At 50.4% G+C, this 25,502-nt stretch overlaps 1 protein-coding gene across 1 annotated transcript in view; it reads left to right on the forward strand.

The window, feature by feature from the left end:
• Nucleotides 1–24,748, forward strand: part of IFT88 (intraflagellar transport 88) — a 70,255-nt gene extending 45,507 nt beyond the window's left edge. The window contains exons 19-27 of the mRNA XM_023530715.1: nucleotides 425–539; nucleotides 2,005–2,155; nucleotides 2,625–2,740; nucleotides 6,395–6,447; nucleotides 7,911–7,976; nucleotides 10,070–10,176; nucleotides 14,087–14,153; nucleotides 24,101–24,211; nucleotides 24,444–24,748. Coding sequence (XP_023386483.1) covers nucleotides 425–539; nucleotides 2,005–2,155; nucleotides 2,625–2,740; nucleotides 6,395–6,447; nucleotides 7,911–7,976; nucleotides 10,070–10,176; nucleotides 14,087–14,153; nucleotides 24,101–24,211; nucleotides 24,444–24,565 — 908 coding nt within the window. The 3' untranslated portion in view covers nucleotides 24,566–24,748. The remainder of the gene's footprint in view (nucleotides 1–424; nucleotides 540–2,004; nucleotides 2,156–2,624; nucleotides 2,741–6,394; nucleotides 6,448–7,910; nucleotides 7,977–10,069; nucleotides 10,177–14,086; nucleotides 14,154–24,100; nucleotides 24,212–24,443) is intronic.
• The last annotated feature ends 754 nt before the right edge of the window (nucleotides 24,749–25,502 follow it).

The raw sequence follows: 25,502 nt of genomic DNA on the forward strand, positions 1-25,502 counted from the left end.
CGTTTATCTGTCCTGTTTGTTGCTTTCAGTTTTACACTCCACATGTGAGTGCTGTCATATGTTTCTCAATGTTATCCGTCTGACTTATTTTGCTTAGCATGATTATCTCAAGATCTGTCCATCATTGAATTTAAATGTCTGTTAACTAAATTCTATAACTGAGTCAATCTCTGAACTGTTTATTCTGTTGTATTAATCCGTCTATCTCTCTCCCCCATCACACTCAAAGATCATAAAAGCTTTATGTTTACAGGATGTTTCGGCATCTGCCAAATGTTAGTGGAACATTCCTGCCCCACCTTGCTCTTCTTTTAAGAAATTCCGTTCATCTTTGTTTTGTCTTCTGGATGAATATATGTGTATTTAAAGGATCATTCTGTTACCTTGTGAAAATTGCTTATGCCTTTTTTTCCCTTTTCTTCTTTCTCAGGCCTCACCTATAAGAAGCTCAACCGGCTCGACGAGGCTTTGGACTGTTTCCTGAAGCTGCACGCGATCCTGAGGAACAGTGCACAGGTCCTGCACCAGATCGCCAGCATGTACCTTTCGGGGCGTGGGGCCGGCGTCACTCACTCAGCTGGTGATTCAGGACAGTCACTAGACAAGCTTAACCCGCGGGGTAGTAGACGAGGCTAATGTCGGAAAACCTAGCTATCAGGCCAGTTAATATGTGATGAAAACATTAGCGTGATCCTGTTTTCAAAGATCATTCACATTGTAAGAGGAATTATTTAAAGGTTAAAACTATTTATTACTTTTTGGAAATAATTAGTGAAGTAATTGAGTATGACGTGTTGAGTACACATCAGCTATTCATTGAACGTAAATTAGATGCTTTAGAGTGTATTAACTGAGTGTGGCAGAGTATTTTTGAAGCAGTGATTGCTAATCAAGAGGGAAATATTGCTCATTACTGGTTAGCACTACTGACCGAGTGTGGATAGCTGATCTGATTTATCGTAGCTGCCGTCGTGGCTCAGAGTGTAACTCTCCTCACGTCTGGGGTCGAGTGGTCGTTTACGTGCACTCGCCCATGCCTTCTGTCCCCTCGGTTGTCACTCGTGGACTGTCTTTTGTCTAGGACTCTGGGGACCGCTGAAACATAAAACATTGTTCTCGCGTCAGTTTCTTCTGCAAGTCTTAGCTTCCTTTCGTCTGTGTGTTTTCCTCTGCCCTTGGTTGGAAGAGCAGAAGCTGTGAATGGTTTTATTACTTTGACAGTATTTGAAAAACTTTAATTTCCCTCCTTATTTTAAAATAATCTTTGATAGTACTGGGAAGGATAAAATTATGTAGGTTTTAAGTTATTATCTTAGTAAAAATTTTATGTAAATGTGTTTAGACAAAAGGGTATTATGAGGTGTGCCGCTATTTTTAAGTACTATCTGCGGGTAGATAAAAGTTTTCTATAAAAACGTTGAGTTTTGGAGCAGATGGCTTCGTAGCCATCCCTTGCAGTCCTTCGTCCTGCCCATGTAACTTCTCTGAAGCTGCCGGTATCACGGCCTGGCAGTGCCCGGTTTGTGATCAGCGTGGATCCAGTCGAGTAATTGTTATAGTTGAGGGTGTTTGGTACATTTCCTTATTTTTTCACTTTTCTTATGACATCACATTTTTCGTCGTTAAGAACAGAAGACTTTTTCAGTAAAACTTTGGATTGAGATGTTTTAGGAAAATGTGTGGAAGTATTCCCCGAACGTGTTGAGCGTGTTAAGAGAGGTGGGATAATTGAATACAGCGTTCGGGCATTTTTTTTAAGGACAAATTTTGGACAGTGCTTTGAACAAAATGGCAAACGGCTAATTCTGCTAGGCATCTGAGAGTTGACCTTAGGTGGTAAGGAAGTGAAAAGAAAAGCCCGGCGTACGTTCGGGACGGACGAGTGTCACTCACGGCACTCATCGTCACCCCCGAGGAAACCCGCAGTGTGTCGTGTGGGATAGCGCGTTACGTGGGGTAAGGAGCTCAGAAAACCCGTGTTGTCCTTAACTGACATTGTCCAAGATATGAGTTAATGGAGGATCCCAACCAGGCTACCGAGTGGCTAATGCAGCTGATCAGCGTTGTCCCCACCGACTCCAGAGCTCTGTGCAAGCTGGGCGAGCTGTATGACGGGGAGGGCGACAAGTCCCAGGCCTTCCAGCACTACTACGAGGTGGGCGTGCCCTGGCTTCCCTCTGCATGTGGCCTCGGGTGCTGTGGAAAGGGCGCAGGCCTCTTCATTGATAAGGTTTAGAAATGCTCATTAGCTTTTAAATTAATAATGACTTAAAGCATCTGTGGAATATAAAGTAAATTGATTAGTTTTTAAAAATTAAAAAGTACAGATTCATTTTTCTCTTGAAGCATGATTTGCATCCTTTTTTATGCTATTGCATATTTAATTTGACTCAGTTATGTATCTGTACATCAAAAAGATATTTACAGGAGTCGAAAAATGTGTCAGATATTAAGCTTTCTGAATCTTGTATAGTTTAAAAATCTTGTAAAGTGCTTGTGACAGCTCATACTTTTTTATTAAGAAACTTCACATTGGATAAATTAATCCATTCAGTAGGTGAAGCGTTCAGGAAGTAAGTTGTACCTTGCCATGACATTGTGCTGCCATGTCCTGTGTTTTCCAGTCGTACAGGTATTTCCCTTCCAACATCGGAGTCATCGAGTGGCTTGGAGCCTATTACATTGACACCCAGTTTTGTGAGAAAGCCATTCAGTACTTTGAAAGAGCTTCTCTTATACAGTAAGTAACGGTTGTGACTTTTTGTTTAATGAAACGTCTTCTGTTAGGATTTGATTTTAATGTAGATAATTAGAATTGGATAGACACATTAAGTTTGCGAGCAAATATTAATGACCATTTATTCATTATTTCTATTTTCTTATGTTATCTTCCATTTTACTTGGTCATTTTTGTGCCATGCTTTTTATGTAAAAGTTTTAAAAATACATGCTTTAAGGAATTTTTCCTTAGGTATTTAATTCACATCTCAGCGAATAAATATTATTTCTTTATCAAGCAGAAAATGACTGTCTCAGTCCTGGACAAAGTTTCGTTTCTGAAATAAGTTTCAATTTATAATTGATATATATTGTATATTAAAAATTAAACCGTTAAAGGGGTCTTTAATACATATCAGTATGTTTCATACTTGTGTAATTCAAAAATAATTGGAATATATCATTCTACTTTGTATTTGGCCAAATTTAATTTTAACGTTAAATGTGACTTTGAGCCGTTCGAATGTAAAGGAAGACCAATAACTTGAATGATCTGTGGAATTTGTAGTAGGCGATTTTTGTGACACTCGCTTCACATAAGCACTTTGAGAGTGAGAACACTGTTTCAGTTTCCCGCACACGTGAGACTGAAGCTGCAGGGGTAGCACACGAAGCTGCGGGGGTAGCACACGGCGGCACTTGCCTCGCACTTGGAGCGGTGCCAGCCCTAGCGTCAGCTCAGGTGAGACCCTTCCTCTGAGGCGCCCTTCGCCTTCGTTCCCAACTCGACTCCTGCTTGTGAGGTCACGCGTTGACCTTGTCTAGTTCCCGCCCTCTCCCACCTCAGTCCAGCCTCACAGGCCCCGGCCGGCCCACCTTCACTGACCTTTACCTGCTCTGCAGCTTGGCCACCTGGACCTGGTCCTGATTGCCCCCTGCAGTGACATCTCCCGCGGGACGTCCTGCTGTCTGAATGGGGCCGCAGCCTCGGACCTCCTTTCCCTGGGGCTTCCTCCCGGCTTTGGCCGCTCGCCCTCTGCAGCTGTTCTGTGGGCCACAGCCCTGCTCTCCTCGCCGGCACCCTCGGGGCTTTTTTCCCTCTTGCTTTGCTGCCCCCATTCTGCTCCTCCCCCCCCCAGCTTTCCTGGGTAACCCAGCCCCTCGCCCCACTCCTGCACACACCCCGGGAAGCGCCATCAGACATGGATGGTATGAGCATGTGACCGAGGCCACAGCTGTCTGTCCTGTGAACGCCGCCCTCAGTCCAACGCTCTACGAGCAACTCCCCTGGCGTTCCTGCTTTATGCTCAGTCCCCAGAAAGCTGACGAAAGCTTCTGGGAACTCCCCACGCTTCCCCTTCCCCGCTTCCCTGTGAGCTGGCTTTCACTGGCCCCCGGCTGGCCGCCTCCTCCCTGGGGGACGGAGACACTGAAGGTGCGTTGGTGACCTCTCGTCTTCCGAGCACTCACTCTCTGGACGGCACTCTTAATCCTCACTTTCTCTTTCTTTATATCGATGCCGTCTTCATCTGTCACGTCTGTTGTACCTGTAGAATAGAAACGGAGGCTTTCGGAGGCGATGGAGGGTGCTGGTTGTGTCCGGCCTGGTGAGGCTATTCCGAGACAGACTATGTGAGGCTGCGCCTCATGAAACACGCACCTGAAGATGGTTAGGGTGGCAGACTCTTGTTGGGTCTGTTTTAATCATAATTTTCTGCTCGCGGTGAAGCGGGGGTGGCGGAGGGAGGACTGGAAGGGGGCATGGGGGGCCGGCAACGTCCCGTTTCGCGAACTGTGGTTACCTGGGCGTTCCCCCTATGAGAAAGCGTGGAGCTGCGGAGCTGTTCGTGTCCTTTTCCACGTGTTACGCTTCACACTAGGAGATTTAGCGGTTAAAGGAACAAGATGATGAGTAACGCGAGGCGGTGCTGCCCCCGGGGTCCATTTGGGAACACAGGCGTGGGGCATTTGATGGTTGTGATGACAGGGATGCACGGGGCATCAGGTGGCAGCCGCCAGGATGGCAAACATTTGCTCCTGTGTAGAGGACTTGCACGTGAATGGTGTCACCCCAAATGCCAGTCGCACCTTCCACCAAACACCCTGGAACATGTTCGTGGTGTGGTTTTGTCACTGAGATGTCATCTGCAAAGTCTAACATCCTTTCTCTGGGCCAGCGGGTGCACTCAGGGGTGAGTGTCAGCCTGGCTGCTGTCCCGGTGCCTGGGAGGGCCGGGGCTGAGGGCAGCCTTCCAGAAGCGACCCCTCTCTCCATCCTCCAGCCTCACCCCATGCCCCACACCGCCGGAGCTCCCAGCCACAGCCTCCCTGAATGGCCTCTGCAGTGAGGCTGCCGCTGGGTCCGGTCTCCTGCCTGCCTGCCTCCGTGGCACCGTGTCCTCCCAGTCCTGCTGCCCCAGCCAGGGCATTTCTGGGGCTCCCAGGGGCTTTGCCGGATGAAAACTCACAACCCTGACCTGGAAGGAGACAATCGAGATGCACACTCTGACATGCAAAGGAGGGGGGCTCGAGTGACGGCCACCCAGGCTGGGCCAGGCGCCCTGCCAGGCCCTGGGTGTACGGCATCTGCGCCGCCCCCGGGGACCTTGCGTTCGGTGCAGTGTCAGAGACCTAAGATACTCCAGAGTAGCGGGCGGCGCTGGGGGGACGGGGGTCGGGCGAGACGAGGCTGCACGGCGGGTGCGAGGTGCGCAGCAGCCTCCGCGGGGACTGTGCCCTGTCTGCGTGTGCGGTAGCAGGGACTGCTGAGCAGGGCGCACGGGTACACGCTGGAGGTGGACCGGATTAGGATCTGGGATCATTGTGCAGTTGGAGGGGAGGTGATGAGGTTTGGGAGGAAAATAATACGGTTAGATGTGTGTTTTACGTAGATCAAAGCGGTGGCTGTGTAGCTGTTGGGTCTGAGGTTGGGGGACTTGCCCAGCCGGCAGGGCTGCGGTTTAAGCTCAGAGCTCCCTGAGCCCACAGCTGGTGGGTCTGGCACCAGCTCAAGTAAGAACCAGGACTCGTCTGTCTCTGAGGCCATCGAGTAAATAGAAGGCAGATTCTAAAAAGAAGTAAGAGGAACATTAAATTACTCCCTACTATTTTATTTCTTCAAATATTATTTTTCTTAGATATTTTTAATAGTGGTATTTAGAAATCCTGGTTTATGGTTATTTATTTTAGAAAATAAATTTATATTTTAAGGAGAGAAAGGGATGAATAGGATTCTTTTTTACTCTTTCTTTAGTTGAAGCCTAACTGTTCCAATATAAGATCAAAAATTGGGTGCTGAATTGTCAAGCCTTAGATGCTGAGATCTAAGTGTAATCTCGGGAAGGCACTGTTGGGTACCGAGTCTGATACGATTGTGGCAAAGGTCACGGTGATGTTTAAAGCAGAGTGCGGTGGTCTTTAACCAAACAGCTTAAGTGATTTTCATAAAAATATATAAATAAAGGCATGAACTAGATTGAAGGATTCTTAAATCTCTTAATATAAATATGACAGGTGGTAATAGTGGAAGTTGTATATATGCCATTTTCAGTAACAAAGATGATCTAATCAAAGGCAAAAAAGTAATCGAAAGATAGGAAGATCTATAACTTTATGAAACGACTGTCGCAGGTCGGCGTTTTTCATCTCTAATTCACGTCGTTTATTTTTTTTGTAGGCCCACGCAAGTGAAGTGGCAGCTGATGGTGGCTAGCTGTTTTAGGAGAAGTGGTAAACGCTTTCATTTTATTCATTTCTCATACATTTGCTTCTTTCTGTCTTTTAGGTAATTATGCATAATTGTGTTCCAATTGCGTATTTGTTTTTTAAAACATTAACTTTTGATAACAATACATATTTGAATCATTACATGAAAAATAGTAATTACTACAGACAGAAAAACCTTATGCTTAAAAAGTGGATCTTAGTCATGTATTCTAACACCACTGTTAGAAATGGATTTATTATTTCTCAGAGTTTACATGTAATCATTCAGTAAACAGGTCAGCCACAGAAAAGTAGGCATTCTGTACACATCAGTTTATTTTTCCATTCTCTGTCACCTCATTCTACATGTCCTCGTGTGCTCTGCCCCATCAGTGAAACTGTCTCCAAATGCAGAGCCTGAGGGGGGACCAGGGCTGGGACACCTGGGGCTGTGTCTTTATACCTTGTTTGTGTTTCCAGCAGCTGCAGTCATGATGTCCATCCTGCAGGGCAGCTACATTAGTGGCTTTGAGCTAGGGGAAGTGAAGGTATCAGGGTGTCAGAGACCCAGTGGGGAGGTAAACGCTGGCAGGTAAACACGTCACTCTTCATAGAGTGTCAGACAGACCCGGAAAAGCAAGTCTCAGTCCCAGGAAGCAACTGCACGGGCGCTCATATGTGTACTGTCCCGACCTTTCCAATCATGGGAGGGGGGCGTCTTCAGTGTGACTGGCGTCCTGTCGGGTGACACACCACACAGCTCTGCTGCGCACGCTCCATCCCCTCACCCGAGTTCCGCACCGCCCCTGCCCGTGTCAGCGCCAGTCACACGTGAAGTGCGTGTGTGCGAGGGGTCCGTGTAGTTTTGAGACGAGCTTTTAGAGGCCTTGGAGGTCGGTGGGGGAGAAGGGAAGCTGAGTCGGCACTGAACCTGGGGCAGCCAGGCGCTTCCCCTCCTGTTCCCTCCCCTCCCAGCCGCCCTCACGGGAGCCCAGAGGCGCCTGGCTGCGGGCGGGATTTTACCAAGGGCCACTGACCCCGAATTCATTACAAAACAAACTATTTTCTATAAACATTTTAATCTTTCAAAATGAAAACTGTAAAAGTCATTTTTCAACTTTTCTAGGTGAATGACGTTGAAATTATCATTGACTATCACTTAAATTATTTTAAATTCGTCAGTTGTTCACCCGAATAATCTTAATTTTTAGGAAATTGAGTGGATCTTAATTTTTTTCCACTAACGTATTTAAAAAGTGGAGCTAAGTTTTAACGATTACCTATTTCTTTCTGCTCTAATCCTTTTCAAATTTGTTTTATCTTTACATTCTCTTCCAGAAATTATACAGAGAACTGTTACGTATGCTTGCGGCAAACACGAATGTCTTCCTGCCAAATCAATAAAATGATGACAGTGTATGGGATTAAAATTAATGCTTTGTTGAATCCTACTGATACTAGTGTGGTTTTCTCTTTTTTATTTGTAGGTAACTACCAAAAAGCATTAGATACTTATAAAGACATTCACAGAAAATTTCCAGAAAATGCCGAATGTAAGTGAGATTACATTTTGTACTTTGAGAGTATAGGTTCTCACATTTTATGTCCTAATGCGTAATAGTCACATTTGTTACAGTGATTGTGTACATAGACTCCAACCTATAATTTGTGGTATATGTGTTTAAATATGAGTTTATAGGATCAGAGAATCTTGAGTATACAAGTACACGTTTTTGGAATTTACTTGTTGATGAATTTAAATACGCCACTGAATTCCTTTCAGTAGTAAACAGGGCTCTCTATTCCCCGTCTTGTGCAGTGGATTGGAGGCAATGTAAAGGAGTAATGGGGGTGTTACAGCCAGTCACGTGCCCCCCAAGCCCACCAAACTCTGTTTGGCCCTGAAAAGCCTTGCAGCTAAAGGAAAGTGACAAAATACAGTTTGTTGTGTAACCTTTACTATTCATGAGGAAATGAAAAGCAGTCCTTGGGAAGAAGAAACATTTTTTCAACTTTTAATTCATCCTTGTTGAAACACAAAGATGGTAGAGAAGGTCACTGAAAGATTCGCAGCTACTTGCTTTAAAACATCCCTACAGCAAATAAAGTAACGTGTTTGAAAAGACTCCTTTTAATTTTCTCCTTCAGTGTCAATGTTCACAAAACAGAACATTGCTTTTCCTGAGCCAGGTCCCCTGGTGGCCCGGCGCCCGGGCTGGAGGTGCAGCATGCTCCTTCGTTAGGACTTCTGGCCCTGGTTTCTTCCACGCTCCCTCAGCAGCAGAGGGCTCAGAGCTCTGGCCAAACGGCACTGGCCACTCGGGAAGCAGGCTCCTTGGGGACCCGTCAAACCTCATAAAATGCAGATGCCTGGCCCTGCCTGCAGAGGTTCCCGCTGAGGTTCACAGTGGGCCCAGATATCTGATTTTTCCTATTTCTTTTTTAAAAGCTTTTTATTTGATTCTTAGTCTGGGTCACATTAGGGCACTGGTGCTTTAGAGATTAAAAAAGAGATAGCACTGACATCTTTTTGTGAAAATTGAGCAACCCAGAAATCAGCCAACCTCAGGCTGGACGGCTCTGGGCTCAGGGGGGCCGTCTTGGGCATTGTGGGACGTTTTAGCCAAGTTGGGCCCCTGCCCACTGGAGGGCAGCAGCATTCCTCGGCCCCCTCGCCCTCACCATGAGAACCAGAACCATCCCCAGGCGTTGCCAGACATCCCGGGGGCTGGATCACAGCCTGTCCTGTTGTGAACACTGCAGTAGCCAGAGGGACTGTCACCAAGCAAGGCCAGATTTCCTTCTTCACGGAGAGGTTAGTTTCGCTCTGCAGATGGAACGGACATCTACTTGTGCCGCTGGGAATGTCCAAGACGACTGGCCTGGATGAGTTCCAAACAAAGTCATTGGCAGCCCACCTCACCTGCAGTCTTAGGGAAGTATTTGCGCCCATGGAATGTCCTGTTTTGGGCAGAGTAGTTTTCTGGTGAGCCCGACAGAATAACTTAGTCTTAAAATGTATTCTTCATTTATCAAAAATTGACTTGTTTCAGAGGCCTTCTAGCAAAAACAGTGATTTTTATTTTACGTGAAGTGTTCCTGAACCACTCTTTCTAAAGATGGGGAAATGAGAGAAATGGTTAACTGTGTATTGTTGTGAATGATCGATTATACATAGGCAATTTATATGCCAATGTGTGACATTTTAAGTTACTTCAGTACTGTTACCTTGCAGTACATCAGTGGTCATGAACGGGTCATTTCCTGACAAATTCCTGTGCAGCGACCGCTGTGTTGGTACACGGCGCTGTGTCAGCACTGTGGCTGCAGCGGAAAACGAAACGTGAAAATCCTCATTCGACCCACAACACACAAACAGCCCGCGTCAGAGGGGAAGAGCCTGGGGGGCCCCCGGCCACAGGTTGTGGGGTGTTGCCTGCGGGCCGGGCGGTGACGCTGCCCCTGGGAACCCCTCTCAGGGGAGCTGTCCTCCCAGGACGGGTACAAGCTGCAGGTATTTTTCAAGAGAGAACAGACACCGTTGTGAGCATCATCCCTATTTGTGTCCCGAGGGACCAAGGTCGTTGATTTGTCGTACATTGGGCGCTGTGCACAAACACTGTTCTGATGTGTTTTTCACATTTAGGTCTGCGCTTCTTGGTTCGTCTCTGCACTGATATTGGATTGAAGGAAGTTCAAGAATATGCAACAAAACTCAAGAGATTGGAAAAAATGAAGGAGATGAGGGAACAGGTATCTCACATGGGCCGAAAGCTACTGTCTGTCAATTTTCAAAACATCAGCCTCCTGTAGCTCAGCTGAGTGGCGTCTGGGCTTCTGCCTGACAAGTGACGTTGAATGTTTTCCTGCTCTAGCATGAAAGGAAAAGGACTAACTAAAATCCTAGTTTTAGGACAAAATTCTGTCAGCAGCAAGTTTCCCGTGGGGGAAAGGGCGGTGGGTTCAGTGTAGTCTGTAATCGTTTGCCTGGATGGTACTCACAGGCAAATGATTCGGCTTCCTCCCGCGTTTGAGCCCAGACAATTTACAAGTTTAGCATGATGTTTGAGTGTCTGCCTTTCATAGAAAATGTATTCTTTTAGCTTAGACTTTTTCAGGAATTTAATTATCTTGGGTAATTAAATCTAAATTCCATATTTGCTTTCAAAATGTGGTTATCTTGTTTTTCATTTGAAGATGTGATCTAATTTTTTATTGTCTGTTTAACATATTAGCTGTAAAAGAATAATGAGTATGACATAGATTTTTTTACCTTATAATTCCATAAAATATTAAAGTGGTATTGAAATGCCATGCTAGGGTACATAGTTAAAACTTGCTGTGAAGACCAATTTAATACCATGTACCAATTGCTAATTAAATTATCTAACCTGTGTGAAAGCTTCATAAAATGTAACCTGGTTGAGATGAAAGGTCAAATTACCATAGTTATCATAATCGCTATTGAATTTGTTTCATTAAGAAGAATCACAAAGTCTGTCAGTCTTTGGACTCAAAAGTCGTTGTGTAAAGTTACCTCACATAGAATAACGGGGGGAAAGCTCGTCCCAGCTTCTCAGTTCAGACTCACCGCGCAGTGCTGTGAGGCAGGGCCTGACGGTGGCCAGGACAGGGAGCGCCGTGACCGTAACCGACGGAAGTGATTCTCACTCAGCACGTCGAAACCGAGGTGGGAGCAAAGCAGCCACCTAACAGGACACGGAGCAAAGAGTGACAGAGACCTTGCCGGCTGGCAGGGAGGCTGCCGTGCCATGTGGAGAAGCCTGGGCACAGCAGACTTTCTGCTCCTTCCTGCTGCCAAACCGCCGTCATTGCCAGCACGTCCGGGGGAGGAAGGTCAGGACGGGGACTCGATGCTGTGACCCTCAGGAGCCAAGAAAAGGCTTGTGGGAAGCGTGAAATTCTTAGGACTTCATAAGTTTAGGCATCGGTAGTTGAAGTTCACTGAACAGCGTGCGGGTAGCGCACTCCCCACAGCAGAAGCGGGGTGCGCACCGCCGTCTCTGGGCTGCAGACAGGCAGCTGCGCTGACCTCCCAGGCAGTGAGGCGCACCCTCCGCTCCCCGGGGCTTCCTCGCAGCCAGTTCACGGGGACCTGGACCCAGGCTCCCCAGCAATTCCTGGGATGTCGACCTGAGGGAGAGAAGCCAGGGTACCCCCTTAACGGAGATTCAGCGTGCCTTGCACGCCACTGTCCTGGCTGGGCCACCGCCGTCCTGTCCTCTCAGGATGTCACAAGCCTCGGCCTGACATCAGGTCCTGCCCTTCCCCCCACCTCCACTGCTCTCTGTGATGGCAAACTCTTTTTTTCATCTGACTAATGGCTGTGGACTAATGTTCGCGTGGACGAACAAATTCCACTGCTGTGAACAAATGTGCGGGTGTCATTGAAACTGCTTTTCATGCTGATTACTTCTCAGCCATCAGAACAACATGCGCATTAGATGCCATCGACTCATCTGCTTCTCTCTGTACTGGCCTCCAACCCTCATGCGGCGCTCGCTCAGTGACCCTAGTAGAGCTTGGGCAGGACGCCTGAGTAAGTGCGCGGGTCGCCGTCGGCGCGTTCGGATTGAGCAGGGCCCCCGCGCCTGAGTGGTGGCTGCCCCTTCGCGTGGTGTGTCCTCGCCACGCTCACGGCGGTCTGTGTGGAGCGCAAGGCCGTTCACGGTCTTCACCGTCGCCTCCCCCTGCCTCCCTCCTCACGTCCTCACGCCTCAGCCCTTAAAGCCGTCCTCGTCCACAAAACCTGCCTTTTCAGTCCCCGTGAGAGCGACTTCTCTGTCAGGCTTCAGTGCCATCGTTCCGTCTACGTCGAAGAAGCGTTTTCCTGGTGCTCTCTCGCTCAGGCTTTGCTTACGAACATGTTTCGTTTACAGACGTAAAGTGCAGAAGTGGGTGGCAAAGAAGGCTGCTAGGAGGCAGGAAGAGGCTCCGGGGCAGGCAGCCTCACGCAGCCGGCCCAGCCCCGCGGTCCCTCGCCGCGTGTCCGCTGTTGGTCTTCCTGAGACGCGAGCCCAGGGCCTTGGGTGGCCGCTGCATCTTCCGTGGGGGAAACCTCGGTGGTGCGGGTCGGCGGGGGCGGGGGCGTCTCGACTCCCCATGTGTCTGAACTCAGAACCTTATCAGACTGCTGTTCTCACACCTGTTTTGGTTTTAGTTTTGAAATTGCCATTTCTTTAGCTCCCCGTGAGCTCATCGCCCAGCTAACGACTCACTGTGGCTGGCACGTGGCCTTTCAGTGGGAAGGGGACAAAATACTTCTGTGCCCACCGGGGGGGCGGGCAGTGAAGGAGAGAGACAAGCCAGCACAGCCTGGCTGTGACGGTGGCATGGGTGACAAGTGCCCATCTGGGCCGCCCAGGGGAGTCTCCGAGGGAGGTGAGGGAGGTGGGGAGGGAGCACTGAGCAGGCAGACAGCGGTCAGTGAAGGGAGCGCCCCTGATCCAGGCCTGGGGGAGCAAGAGGAAAAAGGAAGCCACTGAACCGCCAGGTTTGAGGTTTCTCCTGAGTGAATTCAAAAGACAGACGCCCAGCCAGGGCCTGGCACCCCGGTGTGGGTGTGCCTGGTGCTGGGGCCCAGGCTGGGAGGAGAGCAGGGACCTTGGGGTGATGGGGGCAGGCTGGGTGGGAGCCAGACGCCGGGGCTCTGGGGGGCGAGGGGTGGTGAGCAGCAGAGCGTGGGGGTCACAGTGCTCGCCTTCTGACCATGCTTTATCCGAAACTTTAGGTCACTTACGCAGGAGGCCCCATCTGTCACATCTGAGTAGAAAAATGTCGAATTTCCTGGGCGTTTGTCTTTATGAGCCTAAGTTAGCTTTGTGTTTTAGTTGTGCTCTAGGAGATTGATCCACACATACATGAAAACCAAATTTTGAAATACAGTCTGATGATAGGTGTTGGAGATCTTGTTTTGTTCATGGCTTTTAGGTTTTCTTGGTGTGTGACGGCAAGGGGAGAGATGGGGTTCGAGCAAACTGGATTCTTTTCCGTAGAGCAAACTGGAACGTGTGTGCATGTCCGGGAGTCCCAAGTCTCTGGAACGTGTCTCATTTTGCAGAAATGCGTCTTGAATCACTGAGGGGAGACTTTTTTTTCTAAGCAGACCACAATGTCAATAACTGGACCCACAACCTGATAATTTATAAATATTTGGAAAGTTGTCATGGTTGAGGGAATAATTTGTCCTTTGATTTAAATCTGAGATTATGTTTACATTATTAAAGATCTAAGTAAGATATCAACCTATGTTGAGAAGTTTTAATTCAGTCGTACAGTAAACATTTATGAAAAGCCGTCCGTTTCTCTTCACTGACTGGGTTATGGCTCTCAATGGACCGTTTTGTGTGTGAGAATCTGGCAGAGGCTTGAGGCAGCTTCAGTGTTGATATGAAAATTCTAACATTTATGCAAAACAAAATAACAATAGAATGTGAAAGGCAACCTAAGACTGTCACAACTTGGAGATATCACCACATTCTTAAAACTTAGGTGCCGTTGGCGTGGGAACAAGGGCTGGTGACTCCACGGGGCGGGCCGGCCTCCCCCTCACAGGAGAGTGGCCGGAGGGGATCCACTTAGCAGCCACGATCGCGCTCGGCTTTGCAAGAAGCTCAGTAAACTCGTCTGCTCTTCGTTGCAGCGCATAAAGTCCGGCAGAGATGGCAGCGGAGGTTCCCGCGGCAGGAGAGATGGGGGTGCTGGCAGCGGTGAGTGTCCCCTGTGACCTTGGAGTTGGGTGCACAGGCTTCTAGAAGCATCTCGAAACGACCCAAAAATGTCCTTCAGCTGTTTGTTGGTTGTTTGTTTTACACGCAGTAAAACCTCACTTGTTCTATTAATCTTGTGGGCCGTCAGCCTGATATGTAAATTAAGTATAAATGTTAGCAGGTTTATTTCTAAAATAACCATACCCGTTTCGCTAATTATTCCTAAACAAGCTCAGGTTGGATAAGTGACAGAGACGCCCACACTAGTGAGGTCTTGCTGCGTCATATGTTACATTTTGTTTTCGGCAAGTTCCGTGAGGATGAGCGTGGGCAGGTCTCAGGGTACGGACAGCCCCGACCTGCAGTGTGGAAGCCGTGCCGGGCTGGGCGTCCGCGCACAGGGTTCTGGTCCCAGCCTTGATCACGACACCCATGTCTTTGGAGCGGCCACGTAAATGCTGTGGCACTTAGGTGACTTCCAAGTTCTCTGCATCCCTGAGCTCCCTGCCTCTGACTGCCCGTATCATCGTGACTAGAAGGTGTGTCACGTGTCCCTTCCCTTCTCCATCAACAGAACCTACCCGCCTCCCCTACTTCAGGGGGCGGTAGAAGTTAAACTTAGTAGAAATTTGGTGGTTTTAAACTAATCGGAAAAACAAATGCTAATTGGGGACCTATAAACACAGCTCCATGCTCTCACACCCACTCTTAGCTCTGTCTCACAGTGTCACCCCGGTCCCCGTAACCGCCCAGCTCCATTCTGTCATGTGCGTCTGTCCAGACTCCTAGGTCAGGCCGGCCTTTCTCTCGTTTGTTCACAAACCCGTCTTGGACACGTCGTTGGCATCAAACACTGCCAAGCGCCAAGGATGTCAGGATGAGAAGAACGTAGCCCTGGTGCCCAGGAAATTAGGGTCCAGCTGGAAAGACACGCAGGTTCTGGTGCTGAGGGCCACCACTGCAGCCACGTGCATGGGCTGAGTCTCGGCTAGAAACTGCAAAGGCTTTCTAGAAGTCAGAGCCGTGCCCTGCCAGACTCGTCAGGCAGCGACAGGCACCACTGCCACTGGTTCTGGCGGGACCACCTGATTCTCCAGCGGGCAGCCTGCTCACCCTCAGGGTCCTGACCTGTTACCCCTTGGGTCCCAGGTGATGGAGCCCAGACCTGAGAGGCCCGGGGAAGCCCCACGGGCCTGCGTCCAGGAGCAGCATCTGACTTGTGATGGGCACGGGAGTGTCACGCTGCCCCGGCCCTCAGGCACCCCCACTTCTGCCACTGGCATCTACGGCCTGGTCCGGTACCCAGCAGAGCCCCGGGGCCTCTCGCTGTGGAGTCAGCATGTTCTGGGGTTTGGAGCCGTGCCATGGCGCATGAGCCATGCAGCATGCGGCTCATGGGGAGCAGCTCATCGCAGAGCACAGTGTTCACGCCAGGACACGTGGAAGCTGCCAACGGCTTCGGGGGGAGTCGAGCACTGTGCCCAAGACGTTTGCTCACTGCTGCCCGCACACTTGGCCTTGGCTGGCTTCGGACACTGGACAGTGGGGGTGGGGGGGGCACGGGCCGCATGCCCCAGATGTGCTCGTAGTAACCAGGAATCAGCGGACAGCACAGAGTCCCCAGTCCCGCTGGCTGCCACCGGCTCACCCTTGCCCTCAGGGCAGGCAGCTGCGGCCCGCGCTCTTGCCCTGAGTGTGCCGACCCGGAGTCTCTGCCTTGTGTCCCCGGGGAGTGCCGGTGACTGGCTGCCATCCCGGGGCCGGACCGCCACCCTCTCCAGGTCCCCCGCCTCCTCTGCCACTCTAAGGGCAGAGTCAGCAAGCAGCCCCCGTTCTGGAAAGTTCTCAGAGCCTCCCTGGGAGCTGGCAGCTGGTGAAATGTCCCACCATTGACCCTGGAGCCAACCTGACTTACTGGTGCCTCCACTTTGAAAATTGGCTCCAGAAACAGCAGGACCCTAATGAGGGTGGGCTGGTTGGCGCTCGGCCAGAGCCCGGCACCTCAGAAGCCCCAGCAAGGTCAAGGTGCTCCTCAGGTGGCCGAGGTGCCAGGTCCTCTGCCGGAAGAGCTATTCAGCCTCCCCACCTGGCCTGTCCCTGACACTCCAGAACCGGGCTTCGGGATGAGACGCCAGGCCTCCTACAGCGTCAGCCGGTCGGCCTGATGTGACACCCTGGTGTGGGCGGGCCTGGCGGGCCTCCCCCGGCACCCTCTCTCCCTCTGGCCCAGCCCGTTTCTGTGGATGCCAGCACTCGGCCCTCGTGCCCAGAGGAGCTTCTTACACACAGGAGTCCTGGACAGGAAGCTGGTCACGGAGCATCTTCCCGAGCGGCTTCGCGTCCCTGCTGCTTGGCCCCGCTGCATGGCACAGGGCTGCCTCCCCGCCGGCCCGTGCCCTGCCCAGTGCCTCCTGCCCCTAGTCCTTTGCTTTGCCCAGCAGCCGGGTCGACGTCTCAGGATCGCAGGGGACGCATCCTGCCTCCTTCCTGGTGCCCGTTCCTGGCCGCGGGGCAGGGCGGTCCCCGGCTGTGAAGTCGGAGCCAGCCACGCTGTGCTTGCTTCTCCCACGTCTCCTTCCTCCATCCATGGGGCCCCCGGGCGCCCTGCGCACTCGGGATGCACCTGCCCTTGCCAGCTCCGCTCGCTCTGGCTGGCGTCACTTAGCTCTCGCCAGGGCCCATCCGGGAACCCCCCGGGCTCCCCAGCTTGCCTCTCCCCGCAGTCCCGGCACACGTACATCTGCACCGGGACGTGGGGGCACTGGGCCCTCCGACTGGTTAGGCCCACAGTCAAGAGAAAGGGACAGTTTTCACATGCATCCAGGTGAGGCCAGCTGTCCGCTGTGTGTCAGAGGCAGGGTCTGCAGCGCAGGTTTTGAAGGCTTGCCCTGTAGGGAGCTCACATGATCACCCACTAGTTTACGTGAAATCGCTGTTTCTGAAAAATGCCTGAGGGCCCTTGAACATTGATTTTCTTTTATGGCTCAGACTGATGTCATTGCAGCCTTATTTCTGTGGCATTCTGTCCGGTAAGCCTCGGCTGCTCCCTCTTCCGTGGTCCTGGAGGGCCTGTGAGAGCAGACTGCCCAGCGCCCCCAGTCTGCCGAGGCCCGGAATTTGCATTTCTGACAAGGCCCAGCCGATGCTTCTGAACCTGGGACCACACTTTGATAGTCCAGGATTCTATGTGACACGGTGTATACAGAAAGGTTGTTGCTCCTATTGCCACCAGATTGAAATCCACACACGGTACGTGGCAGTCTGCAGTCATCCAGCCTCCCACCTCTGCCCCGGCTGTCACCTGCAGCGATGCGAGCATGACACGCACAGCCCACGGAGGGGCCAGCACAGGGCCTGGCACACGCTGGGTGCTGAGGACGTGGTAGCTGCTGTTATTGCTTGATGTGGGCTGTAGTGAGAAGCAGTAGTGCTTGGTTTAGAACCTTGAATATCCATTCCCGGCTTCTCAGTGCTTTAGTTTGCTTTTATAGAATTAACTTGAACTTGTTTTGACTGCTTGATGTGCAAGTGAATTATGCTTTTTACATGCAAAATTTGGGGTCAAGATTTTAGCAGCTCAGTGCCAAAACCTCAGCTGAGAGAAAAAGTCACATGGCACACATGGCACAGGGAAGGGCAGCTCCTGCAGGGGTCCGCGTGCGTGCAGTCCATGGGGGTCAGCGGGGCGGGGGCGTGGCCTCGGCTGGCCAGGAAATGTGCAGGGCCCCTCTGCTCCTGCGTGGTCTGTCCTGCCGGGCACGTCCCCTGTGGCGCGGCGGTGGCAATGGAACTGACTTCAGCAGCACAGCACGAAGGCTCTGTTTTAGAGTTGCTTTTTGTTTATTTGATGCTTAATGATTCGCCGGATTTTTAGTTTACTTTTTATTATGTCTTGAGTGTGAACTTTTCCTACAAAAATGTGTCTCCTCATTTTGCGCTAAAAATTATTTTGTAAAGATTGGTGGGATAACGTGGCTCAGTGGACAGAAATTCACTGTCAACCGACTTCTGGAAGAACGCGTCTTTTACAAAGTGCATTCATTGCAACCATGTTTTTTTTCTTGAAAAATCAAAATTTTATTTTGAGATTGCAGTCCGAGGTGAGCGAGTGCTTTGGCTAGCACTCCTCTGCGCAGTCACAGGCAGAGGGAACAGCCCGCGCTTAGTGCCCACTACACATGAAGGGACAGAGAGCCCCGTCCAGGGGAGGGGTAGAAGTCTGCATGAATACGGCCAGTCCTGGGTACCAAGTCAGCAGGAGGCAGCTGGCGTCGGGAGAGGAGGCCCTGCGGGCTAAGGGCGCCGTCGGGAGCCCCAGGACTGGGCTGCTGGCTTCTCACGTGTCACTGCTGTTGGCCTCGGTCCCCTGAAGCGCCCTCATCGCCTCAGAAACCTGAAGAGTGGCCATGCTGGCCGCCCTGGTGTCCACGCGCGCCAAGGCTTGTGAACCACGGTTGGAGTTTGTTAACGGTGGGACGGTTGGAGGAAGGCAGGTGGCAGCAGCCTGTGCGTTCCTTGTCACAGAAGCTGGGGAGCTGGGGCGAGGTGAGTCCACCCGCTGGTCCAGCCCACTGACGTGCCACTTGTGTCTGGCACAGCGGTCTCTAAGCTGGGCGTTGGGCCCTTTCCAGTGAAGGCCCAGGCTGTCTCCTCAGGCCGCTGTGTCTCCCGGTGGCCATACACCTGTAATTGGCTGGACGTGGCTGGGCCCTCTAGAACTTCACATGGACACTGAATTTTGAATTTCGTGTAATTTCGCGTCCTCACTGACCCCTCTGCACGTCCCCTGCTGCAGTTGCCATCAGAGCCACCTTGGCCACCCTCACTGTGCCCTGCTAGCTGTTGTGCTGGGCAGTGACACAGGCCAGGAGGAGGGAGTGAGTGCTGAAGGCAGCCGACAGCCGTGGCGGAGACAACGAAGAGTGGGCCCGGCCTAGCCACGGGCCTCAGAGCGCTACGTGAGACTCGCGTCACCCGTGCTGACGCGCCCTGGCTTCCTTAGGTGGTAGGAGCCGGAGGGCGCTCCGGACCCGCGGCCATGGTGCCCCTCACGTTTCAGAAAGGGACAGGGCAAAGGAAGGTCAGCGTGCGCACAGCAGAAGGACGGGCCACTTGCCCGTCGACTTCAGGAACCCAGGAGGGAGCTGCTCAGTGGCTGATGGCGAGAGGCCTGCGAAGCGCTGCCGAAGCCTGCCGTGTCCCCAGCTGTCAGCGCCTTTCCTTGGTGGCCGCGTCTCGTCTTGGGGCTGGATGAGAGATGGATCGTGAACGGGTTTAGTTCAGCGAGGAGCGTTGCTGACGCAGAGGTGTGGGAGACACTCGGGGACAGGGAGGGTTGCCGAAGGCTGCATCTTGGATAGCACTTTCAAGCCCTGAGAAGCTGAGAGGCGGCAGCCGACAGGGTTCCTGACTTGGGGGTGCGGTGGCGGGGAGGCTGGGACCTACAGGACGCGTGTCTGGTCGGCCGAGTCCCGAAGTCTGAAAGGGACTGTCAGGTTTTCCCACTGAGACAGTGCCGGCGACACAGCCGTCTCGGCAGGGGACCTGCTGGAGGCGAGCTCCACTTTCCGTGTTGTGTCTTCTATAGATACTTTCTTCGTGGTTACCATGAGAATTACACATAACGTCCTGTAGGTACAGCGATCCAAACCAACAACTTCGAATAGAAAACTTTGCTTTGTAGATGTCCCTTCCCCCACTTCATGTTACCGACGTTGCAGGTTACCTTTTTGTACGTTGAATTCGTTGGCATAGTTTTATAACTGTAGTTATAAAACTCTTTAGCTGTTTTTATGTTTTTATCATTTATGTTCTATGATTTACACCCCACCACGACAGTGGCACAGACTCTGTGTTTGTCCATCTACTTAGCTTTACCAGGGCCCTTTATATTTTCATGTGCTTTTGTGTCGCTGTTCAGCATCCTTTTATTTCGCCTTGAGGGACTCCCTTTGGAATTCCTGCAAGGCAGGTGGCGAACGCCCTCAGCTTTTGTTTATCCAGGAAGGTCTTAACTTCATTTTTGAAGGACCGTTTGGCCAGATATAGTTTTCTTGGTTGGCAGCTTTTTCTTTCAGCACTTTGAATATGCCAACCCACTGCCATCTGGCCCGTGAAGTTTCTGCTGAGAGATGTGACAACCATAAGCCAGTCCTGTATGTGCCGAATCGCTTTCCTCTTGCTGGTGTTAAGACCCTCTCCGACCTCGCACAGTTTGGTTGTAATGTGTCTTGGTGTGAGCTTCTCTGGGTCCATCCTAGTTGGAGTCCTTTGAGCTTCCTGAGGTCGGATGTTCATTTCCTTCCTCATATTTGGGAAGTTTCATTCGTTATTTCTTCAGATTGTCTGTCTGTCTGTCTCTCTCATCTTCTGGGGCTCCCATAACATGTATATTGCTCTGCTTCTGGCGTCCTGTAGTTCTCTTCACTTCTCTTCACTTTGTTTTCTTTTTGTTCCTCTGACTCTAATTTCAGATGATCTGTCTCTGAGTTCACAGAGTCTCTGTTATGTTTGATCACATCTGGTCTTGACCCCTTCCGGGGGATTTTCAGTCACTGCACTGCCATCTTCAGCTCCAGAATTTCCGTTCAGTTCTTTCTCAGTGCTTCCGTCTCTTTGTCGACAGTCTCGTTTCGTCCAGGCTCCGTTTTTCTGATTCCGTGTCCTATCCGTCTTCTAGCACACCAAGCTCGTTTAAGACCATCATCTTGAATTCTTTGTCAGATGATCCATAGCTCTCCATTTCTTTAGGGTCAACTTATGGACACTTACTTCGTTACTCTGGGTCATGTTACCCTGTTTCTTTGTGTGTCTTGTTACTTTTCGCTGTGTTTTCTTCATCTGAAAACAACAGCCACTTGCTTTGTACAAGGCAGGACCTTCGCCAGTCAGCCCCGCTGGAAGTTATGGGAGTGTCCCAGAATTTTCATGGGGTTCATCTTCTCCCTGGGTCTGTCGTGGAACTCCCCAGCTAGAGAGGTTCGATGGGTTCTTTTTCAGCATCCATAGTGCTGCAGGTTCTCTGGCCCTGCACCCAGCTGCTGACCCCGCTTTGTTCTCTGCAACCCCCAAGCACCCAAGAGAGGCCGGTCCCCATCAGCACTCTGAGTCAGGTGAGGCAGAAACTAGGCCCTCGGGCAGCTTCCCCCTCAAAAAAGTCATTCACCAGCTAGACACATTCTGCCCACGGCAAGCTGTGCTGTGATGGGAACAAGCTGTGCTGGCTGCCATCTGCGGCGGGAGGCGCTGTGGTGCTGCCCTGAGCCGCCAGGCCCTCCTCCTGGTTCTCTGTAGCTCAGGTATGCCGGTTCCTCACCAGCAGCCCAGTCAGCCAAGAGAGGAACCAGCCTCTCAGGCAGCTCCCTGAAAATCCCGAATGTTCGACATGCGTTCTGCTTCCTCTTTCCCTCCCAAGGGAGAGAGCCTGCAGGTCGGGCTTTTCTCCCCCATTGTGAGCTGTGGGGGAAGGGGCTTGGCTCGCGGGTAGGGACCGACAGCAGAGATGAACCGGCTTTTCTCACCTGTTCCCATGAAGCTGTTCTGGCTCTGAGCTCACCTGGGGACTGCGGCTTCCTAACTGGTTTCCGGAGCTCTCACGAAGCCTCCTGGACCTCGCTTCGTCGTTACCTCGTGTCTGTGGTGGAGCAGAGTCTCGGGCTTCCTGTCCCACGACCTTGCGACTGCAGAATGCTAAGTCTTCTGACCTCAAGAAACTTGTTCATGTCACTTGCTAATCTGATATTTTTAAAATCTTGATCATTTCAATAAGTGATGTTGAATCTTACATTAGAATCTCACATTTAGAATTATGTGAATTACGTACTATTTGGTACCCACAAAAGAATCTGTGGCACCATTATAAAGCATATTAATGAAATTTAAATGAGTGGGTCTTTCATAAAACATTAGAACCAGAACCTGGCTGTCATGCCTACCGTGTGCTTTTCCCACGTGTCTCTGCCTCCCCACACATAACCACTGTGAGTTTTATATTTTACATTTATTCTGGTTTACATTTTTCAGCTTTCCGCCTTTTCATATTCAATTTTATCATGTATGCAAACAAGATTTAATTTCGCTTGTGTTTAAGTTTTCTAAAAATGGTATTCAAAAAACACTGCCATTTTCAGTGCATAGTGTTCTGGCCTGCTTCTCTTCACTTAATATGTTTCTAAGTTAAGTAAAATTGACCATTTGTACATGTTTATTGTCCATTTATAACATTTACTTTGAGAGTTAATGTCTTTGTACATATTGTACATTTTATTTTTATTTTTCCAGTACAGGTAAGTTTCAGGAGTCCTTGTTACTTTCAATTCTATGATTTTAAGATTTTTAAAAGTATCGTTTGGATGTTTGTGTTGGTTGATAATTCAGGGAAGTCGTCTCCTGGTTCCATTTTCTGAAGCTGCTTGTTCTTCAGTGTGTCCCTAGGAAACAGTCGTTGTTGTTTGTGTAGTAACTCGTGCTGATCAGACAGAAACCCGCCAGGCTCGCAGACGCTTGTCGACGCCCAGGCACCTACCCGTGAGGGTCGGCTGTAAACAATGAAGCATGGGTGCTCGCAGTGCACCCTCAGTGGTCTTTGTGATGGAGAATGTTTAAAAGTTGTGCTCGTGGCTTCTCAGCTTTCCGAGGAGGTGGTTCTCATTTCTAAGGGTTTGCTCCGTCAGAGGACTGCAAGCCTGCAGGCAGGAATCACTCGTTAGGGTTCCAGGAGGCTTCGGATGCCCAAGGGAGATGTCAGTGTCTGTGTGAGAAGTGAAATAAAAGAAATTGGCCTAAAGCAGTGATTTTCAAACTTTCTTGACCACTTTCTTGGGCACTTGGAAGGACACCCATTTATACTTGTAGAGGGAAAAAATTTGACTTAATTATACCAAAAAATTATAGAGAGTTGAACAAAAATAACAATAACAACAAAATTTAACAAAATGCATAGACGCATTCAGTGCATTAAACTAAGGCATTTTGTTTACAGTAATAACAATAGGTGGGGGCCGGGGCGGAGAAAATGGCAGCCGTTTTTGCTAAGAACCCAGAGAGGATTCACAGTTTTGAATATGTTGGCTAACCTTGAAATGTGGGGGTTTTAAGGTCTACCTGGTTTCGATTTATTCCCGGAGACATAATCAAGAAGCTAACATATAAAGCACACTCGGAAAAGGTGCCCTGTGCGTATCAGCAGACGCCCTCACAGGAGCGAAGCGTTCACGACGGGAAAAATAACGCTGTAGGAGCCTCAAGGGGAAGAAGGGGAACCGTGGGGCCGAGGCGTGGCTCTTGCAGAAAGTGTACGAGCGATTTGGGGTTGAAAACTACCACTGACGTTTCCTGCTACTGTGAGTGCTCGGCCCCGTCTGAAAACCTTCAGTGATTTTGCGTTATGTCCCGCAGCAGCCATGCCATGTTCAGACACCACAGGCCTTCAGTTTTTCCTTATATTGAGCCGAATCCGTCTTCGCAGGGCAGACCACCCCCTCTGCTGTGTGGACGTCCTCCAGACGTGTGACGAGGCCGCGTGACCCGGGTTCCCTCCCGCCTGGGCTGAGCTCACACGGCCTGGGCACGAGCTTGACGGTGCAGCTCCCAGCGACCTTGTCGCTCCGTTGGCGCTCGCTCTGGCTGCCCCGCGCTTGGCTAGGTGACGCTCGTCCACGCGGCCTCTTACTTCTCACAAGCGAATCTGCCAGACTGAAACCAAAACTAGCACACACGTGGAAGAACACATAACAAGATGACCCTTAAGGGATGTTTTCTCTGTATTACAGATTCCCAGGAAGCGATTCCTTTTAAATTTCAGAAAACAAGGATTCCATCCCTCGGAAGTCGGCTCCCAAACGAAACAGCCCGCCTGTTTCTTGGCAAACGAGTGTGCTTACCTGCGTGTGTAGCACTGTGTTTTCTCGGCGTGTTAAACAAACGCATTTTTATTTTTGTGTTTTCAGACAGTGGCCAGAACTACAGTGCCAGTAGTAAAGGTGAACGACTAAGCGCCAAACTCAGAGCTTTACCCGGGACAAACGAGCCTTATGAAAGTAGCAGTAACAAAGAAATAGGCAAGTGCTTCTGCCCGCTCAGTCCCCACAGGCATGGCAGGGCCGGAGAGAGCGGTGAGGTGGCAGAGATGCGTTCCTGGGCCCTGAGTTTCCTGCGCTTGGCCGGCGTCTTACGTGAGCCGCGAGAGCGTTCCTATCCACTCTGAGCTGTTCAGTGTCAACTATGAGGTGTCACATTTGCCTCGTTTCGTTTTTATAATACTCTAACGTAACAATCTGTTTTGAAACCTAGATGCCTCCTACGTGGATCCACTTGGCCCTCAAGTAGAAAGACCAAAAACTGCAGCCAAAAAAAGAATCGAGGAGGATGATTTTGCTGATGAAGAGTTAGGAGATGATTTGCTTCCAGAATAATATGCACGTTTTGTTATTTTATTGACAGAAATTGCCTTACACGATGATACTCATGTTAAACTTTGGATTAACTATACAAACTTTAATTTTGTACACTGTCGAAGCTTTAAATAAGTGTATTCTGTTCTGAGTATGGGTGTAAGTTTCCTTTTGTTTTTAATGGAATAAAAACATGCGAACCAACGCTTCAGGTGAGTGACTTCCTTACCCTTTTGAGAATAGTGACCCCAGTAAGAAATTTTGTCACATGACCTAGTACCCACACACAGTACGTGCAAGTACGTGTGAGTATTCACAGAAATGGACCCCTATTACCGGTGTGCGTGCTGATATTTTCTGTCTTTCATTTTTAAAAGTGCAATGGTGAGAACATGACGTTGTTAGGACGTATCCTTGATGAGTCATTATTCAAGCTGAACTACTCGGAGGTTGGAAACTTTGAGTCTTGAGAAGTTTCGCCTGAGGGAGGTTGTGATCCTGTCGGCACAGTGTGCTCGGGGGCAGCACGAGTACAGTGAGAGAAGATACCAGACTGGCCCATCGTCCTCCTCTGTGGCTCCCGTGTGCCTTCAGCCCAGGACAGGTTCCCACAGCGCCAAGCAGTGGCCGCTAAGACCGCGTGTCGCACGTGTGGCTTAGGGCACGGGACCGAGCCCAGGATCACCTGCCTTCCTCCTCGGCAGTGTGTGTGGCTGACGGACACTGCAGAGGAATCGCATCAACGGGCAGACAGAAGTGGCGGCTCGTCGTGAACCTTCGCCAGCAAGGCTCTTCCACCTCATCGAGCATGGTCTCCACGGAGAGCGCGTCAGTGCAGGAGACGGAAGACCCGTCACGCCTTCCCTGTCCCGAGACGGTTTCCAACGCCGCGGAGGAGGCGGCCGCAGACGCACTGACAGTGGAGTGCAGCGAGGGAGCGATGGGGACGGACAGAGGG

Source organism: Pteropus vampyrus, unplaced genomic scaffold, assembly GCF_000151845.1.
Source record: "Pteropus vampyrus isolate Shadow unplaced genomic scaffold, Pvam_2.0 Scaffold52, whole genome shotgun sequence".
In the NCBI taxonomy this organism is placed as follows: Eukaryota; Metazoa; Chordata; class Mammalia; order Chiroptera; family Pteropodidae; genus Pteropus; species Pteropus vampyrus.